Raw genomic sequence first — 6,101 nt, forward strand, 5'->3', positions numbered from 1 at the left:
ACACAATGATCTGAAGGAACGGGGTGGTGGTCAGGCTGCTGAATTTTGTTCTTTTTCTGATCCTTCTGTTTTGCTTGCATGAGGGATAATGAGACCACGAAAGGAAAAGCGACTCATCCTCACAAAATGTACTTTCAACAGTGGAAAGCACATCCTCCAAGTGGTGCTGGGCACCACACCAACCTTCAAAAGCCTTACAAGGGAATAAATGAAACCCCAACGCCGGTTGCGTGTTTCCTATATCACTTTATTGACCGCCACCGACGACGTTCTCAGGTTGAGCGCCAGATACCAGTGGAAAAGGTGGAGCTACCCTAGAATAACAGGGAGAGAGCAAGGGAGACGGTGTGTCACGCACAGGCTGGGGAGAGCTGGCTGGGGATGAGAAGCCTCTGCACAGCGGTGAGCCCGCCTCTCTCCCCCCTGAGGGCTTACAAAGACAGTGGAAAGACGAGCTTGTCCTCCTGTCAGTGTCCCGAAGGGAAATGACAGGGCAGAGGTGTGAACAGAGACACTTAAACACTTTGCTGAAAAAAAAATACACGTTGCAACCCCCCGAAGGTGAGATATTATTATTATTAATTATTATTATTATTATTATTTCTCCTGCAGTTGCAAGGCACTCATGGCAGGTTCGTCACACGGACGCGGGGTCTTGAGTGCGGGGCTTGGCTCTGTTGCTGTTTGAGAGTAACCAGTTTAACTCTGAGTGGGGTACAGCAATTCTGCAGGGCTTTTCCCCTGCTCCAAGCCTCGCCTCAAGGCTTGGTGCACCAGGAGCCAGCGTTACTTGTGCACTCCTTCCTACCTGATGGTGGATATGGGCTACAGCACCGGACGAAGACCCTTTCAGCAAGTACAGCAGCATGGCAGCATCGCCATCCATGCCATCCCCACAAGGTTTAAGCTTCCAAGTCCACCAGCCGCTCACCCAGCCCCTCGTTCCATCCAAGGGAAAAGGGGGAAAACAAAAAAAAAGAAAACAAAAAAAAAGAGGAAACAAAGTGGGGGAGGAACCAACAGGAGAAACCCCTCTAGATATTCACTGATATCTATGCAATGGCTCTGGGAATGAGGCCTGCAGGCGGTGGCAGCCTGCGCAGCGCAGTGGCCGGTGGGCTTAGGAGGAGGGCGCGGAGGTGGGCTTCTCCTCCCGGGACACGGGGATGGGCCTCTCGCTGTGGCCGGCGTCCATGTTGGAGGGGACCTTGGGGCCCGAGAAGGTCAGCATGCCATCGTTGGACAGGGAGCAGGTGATGGCAGCCTGGTCCACGTTGGCGGGCAGGCGGTACCGGCGGTGGAATTCCCGGGAGATGTAGCCATGGTCGTCCTGAGAGGCAGTGGGGAAAGGGGGGGAAGGCTTGTCAGAAACCCTCTGGTACCGCACCGTGCCTCCCTTTGTCTGGCTCCCTTGGAGCAGGAGATCCACATTCGCCCTGGCTTATCGTGCACTGTGCTGCCAGGACCTCTGGGCACATCTCTGCTGGGTTTAATTTTACAGGTTTGTAGGGGCAGGTGTCCCCTGTGACACCCCTGAAGCTGCAAGAGCTGAGCAGAGTGATTTTGGCCATAGGTTTGATCCCAGGCTGGGACCTGATTTGGGCTTCCGATTTCAAAGGATGCTTGGAGACAAAGTCTGGAGGTCTGGGAAGGTAAAAGCAAGGCAGATGTGTGCACCCATGTATTTATTTACTAGGCTGCAATGCTGTGTCAGCCAAAGTGCACAATACTGGCCCCCTTCTTTTTTTGGCCGAAAGAATGAGAAATGCAATTATTTTTTTAAAGTTGGCCATGAAAATAATAACTATATTAAAAAATACATACTATTTCCAGGCTAGAGCTTTGTCTGGCCAAAAATGTGTATGAGAAGAATTAAACCCCTGCTGGTATAATTCACTTTTCGACCCCCACAGATATTTCCATGACATACGTGTTAAAAGTTTCCAAGCCTGAGGCACTTGGTTGGTTTTCTTTTGTTTTGTTTGCTCTTGCTTTTCTCTCCCAGACTGGCATATGAAAACTCTGTTTTCACTAAGGATTCTGGCTTATGAAAACTCAGCCACGCTTGGGCAGCGCCAGATGATGTTCTGTGTCTGGCCCAGTGTTATTAGTGAACAATGGACATCGTCATCTGACGGTTATGGAAGATGATGATTGAAAATAAACAAAAGAGGAGTGGATTAGCTTGTTATTGTCAGATATCAGGTGGGGGCTCTATGGGAACAGGCCATGCCAATAATGACAATTCATAATTAACTCCTTCTTCTGATAGATTCTTTTTTTTTTTTTCCTTCAGCTGAGAACCGTTGGAAAGAAGGAAAACGGAGCTGGGCTCCCCAGTTGCTCCACCATCACCGTCACTTCCACTTACCTGCCTTTCGCTGTGCTTGCCATGGATTTCCACAAAGTCATCGATAATCTTCACACTCAAGTCTTCGGGAGAAAAGTGTTTTACATCCAGCATGATCGTGAACTTGTCCCGATCAGACCTCACCTGAAACGAGCATTGTCACACAGTGAGACCTGAGCTCTGGGGGTGGAAGCAGCGCCAACATCACCACAGATTCAAAGCCAGAAAAGAGGTGGTCTGGTAGTTTGTCCTTCTGTGACTCTGGGCCTCAGTGGGGGTCTTCTTCCCATTGTGGCGACCCAGGGACATTGAGAGGCTGTGGGAGGTGTCAGGGTCACTGGGGGACTGTGGGAGGTGTCAGGGACGCTGGGAGACTGCACCTTGGCTACTGCTCTGGGGAGAGGTGTCACTCCTTGCTGCTATTCTTGTGCCAGGGACACTTTAGCACTCAGTGACCTGCCAGATGGACCAGGCACAGAGAGGGGATGGAAACCACTGTAAGACTCTCTGGTAGCACGTGTTTTGTCCTTTCAGTGATTTATGGTTTCTTTGTGGTCGTAGCTCTGAGAGGAAAGCAGTAAGAGAGGGCTACAGAAAGTACCTGTCCCTGAATTTCAGACCACGGCCCCCACAGCTACACATTCCCCTACAGTTCCCTTCAGAAAATTGCTCCAGGGTCCTTCAGTGAGGGATTATTAAAACCACCAAGATGGAGGAGGAGGTGGAGAAAGCTCCCACTTGCCAGGGTCCTCTCCCAAAGCGAGCTGCCCTCATAGGCGCTTACTCTGGGAGCAGCCTTGCTCTTCACCACACGGCTGACGGGCACAGAGCAGCAAAACCAGCCTCGTACATGTTGGAAACAACCCTCAAAAGGAGCCAAAATGGTTCCTGTTTCTCCAAGGGAAGCCTTGTCCCCAGCAAGGGTTTCCCTCTGTGCCCGAGAAGGGGTGGGTGGGCTGTGCCTGGCAGTGGCTCTGGGGTCCTCCTTGTCCCCTCACACGGGGCTACAGCAGTGTGAGACGTGGGTGGGGAGGAGCAGGTGGAGGCATAAGGAGGGAGAGGAAGGAAAAGGAGAGGAAATCAAAGGGCCCTTACCTCTGAAATGCCTGACTCCAGCACGCTGCGGAAGAGGGACTGCCTGTAGTAGGGGCTGATAGTGGACGAGAACAGAGGCAGGAGGTCATACTCAAGGAGACCCTCTCCAAAAAACTGGTCGAACAAACGGCTTGGAATGAGGGGTCCCAGAGCACGCTTGAACCAGGGGTGCTGGATGGTAATGTCCATGCTGCTGCTGCTGCTGCTGCTGCTGCTGCTGCTGCTGAGACCTGTGGCTGCAAGGGGAGAGCGGAAGGGGCAGTGCCGCTGCTGGGGAGACGGCGATGCCTTGGCTGGACTGCGCGGTGCAGCCCCAGGGAAGCTCCCCCTATATATACCGGCCTCGCAGAATGAAGGCATTAGCAGGATTCCTCTGGAAAGACATGATCTCATGATGGAGGCAACGTGGTCAGCAGAAATGCGGAGACTGACCTGGAAATGACAGTCTGGTTGGAATCGGTGCCAGATGTCCTGGAGGGATGATGCCAGGCAGCAGGCTGAGAGGCATGGGGTGCCCAGGGGTGCTGGCATGTCCCCTGGGGAATCAAGCAGGCTGAACAGGACACCCCGGTGGCATCTCAAGGACGCTTGTGAAAGAGATCTGCTCTGCGGGTCTTCATAACCCAACCCTGGGTTTTCATTAATTTGCTTCTTTTCTGCCCCTCCTTGAAGCAGAGACTCAAGATTTCTTCCAAATAATTGAAACAGCTTTCTCCCAAGCAAGGAAAAAGGGTCTGATTCAGGTTGAAGAAAGGGAAATTTTTTTGTGACATGTTACAAAGTGCCTCTGCCACTTGAGAGGGGCCTGATGACCCTGGCACAGGGATCATGGCAGGACTGGCAGGGAAGCAAGGCTAACAAATGATGCAGAGCATCATATTTTGTCTGACAAAACAAAAAAACTTTTCACAAAAAATATTTATGGCAAAAGAGAGAAAGAAAAATAAGCTTGGTCTCGGACCATACCATCAGTCCCAAAGCTGCTCTTGAGAGTGTCCTTGTTTTGATTCAGGAGTGATGTGGGAGATCCATTTATCTCATGGTGCCACAGCACAGATCCTGCTTAACATGCATTTCTGGTTACAGCTGTTTTTCATTTCTGTTTCACTTAAAGCCTCCTTTAAGGGGTCATCTGGCACCCTGGACTGCTGGGCAATGGGCACCGTGCCCGCCACTGGAGCGCAGGCTCTGCCAGAGAGCTGAGGTGGCTGGGCAGTGAAAGGGCAGCCAGGCTGCCCAGCTCCACAGCAAGGCTCACAGGCTGTGGCCACAGCTGAAACCCCATTCCCATCACATCCAGAGATGCAGGGATTGCATTCCAGGAGCCTCTGAGCAGCAGAAGTACCTGTGCTGGGAGTCTTGGGCATCTCAGCACCTTTTGCAGTCAGCAGAGAACAAAAGCAAAAGAGGAGAGGGCACTTCCAAAAGGCACTTCAGAAATGAGGGGTTGAATGGTCCTGTCACACTGCCAGGGACTAAAGAAACCAAGGGTGGCTGAGATCCTGGCCTCTACTTTGGGAGAAACCAGATCAGTCCAGGCCAGAGGACCTAAATTCAGAAGAGCACTGAGGCAAGACACAGTCAGCTGAGAATCACCTGGCATCCAGGCACCGTGTGGTCTTGGAAAATCATTGGCCTTGGAGGAATTGTAAGAACCAGAAGATCCTGTTGCAGAGGCTTTCCTTCATGAAAAGCAAAAACTTGAGCAGAAAAACACCCAGAACAACAGTAAGGACCGCAAAGAAGACAGACAAGAGCTTAGGTTCCACCTTACATAGTTCCAGCAAGAAAAGGCCCCGTGGTCTGGCCATGGTTCTCAGGCATGAAGGCTTTACTAAAATCAGGTGTCAAAAAGAGATCAATCCCTCCTCAAGCCATGGAGGGAAAAACCACAAGAGAGACACCTAACCCCTCATTTATTCCCATTGTACCAAATCTGTCATTTTGTTTGAGAAATTAAGGGAAAGCAAACGAGTCATAAAGTACTACCAAGATTTTTCTTCAAGAATTTTGTCCCAGAAGAGAAAAAAATCTCTCCTCAGCCAGCCAGTTCCAGAGATCTGCTAACCTGTATTGAGCCAACTGGCAGCAGTGACCTGATGCAGAATGCATCACCTGGTATGCAGGTTACAAGGAAAAATGAGAGGAGAGATACAGGAACAGGCTCAAATCCCAAACCACTCACTGCAACACACAAAGCAAGTCATTTATTTGGCTGGTAGAGGAACTGTGGGAACCATGCTCACACAGAAAGTGAGAGAGATTTGGGAGTCTGACAGACCATTTGGGCTCCACATGAGGGGGTGAGGTGTGAATGCCATCCCTAAAGTGTGTTGGGAACATCCTCTTTGTGCTTCCCAAACCAGGGGTTATGGCAGAGCAATGCAGGATCCTCTCTGGGCGTCCTTCAGTCCTTACAAAACTGCCAAACCCTTGAGCTCTGACCTCCAGCGTGTGCCCCACATTACTCCCTGGATTATTGATGCCAGGAGGAAGGAGGGAACCCATGTCACTCCGAGCCTAATCCAACCAGACCTTCAACACTTCCAGGGATGGGGCATCCACAGCTTCCTTGGGCACCCTGTGTCACTGGGAGGGAGCAGAGCCCTCTGTATGTTCAGTGGGATGAAGGAAATTGGGTCTTTAGAGAAAAAAG

At 51.1% G+C, this 6,101-nt stretch overlaps 1 protein-coding gene across 1 annotated transcript; it reads right to left on the reverse strand.

The window, feature by feature from the left end:
* Positions 1–226: 226 nt before the first annotated feature.
* Positions 227–4,163, reverse strand: CRYAA (crystallin alpha A). Its single transcript, XM_010394608.3, has 3 exons — positions 3,446–4,163; positions 2,372–2,494; positions 227–1,330 (listed from the first exon to the last, which is right to left on the reverse strand). The coding sequence occupies exons 1-3, from the start codon at positions 3,974–3,976 to the stop codon at positions 1,121–1,123; spliced, it is 864 nt and encodes a 287-aa protein (XP_010392910.3). The 5' UTR covers positions 3,977–4,163; the 3' UTR covers positions 227–1,120.
* Positions 4,164–6,101: the final 1,938 nt, after the last annotated feature.

This window comes from Corvus cornix, chromosome 1 (genome assembly GCF_000738735.6).
Source record: "Corvus cornix cornix isolate S_Up_H32 chromosome 1, ASM73873v5, whole genome shotgun sequence".
Classification (NCBI taxonomy): domain Eukaryota; kingdom Metazoa; phylum Chordata; class Aves; order Passeriformes; family Corvidae; genus Corvus; species Corvus cornix.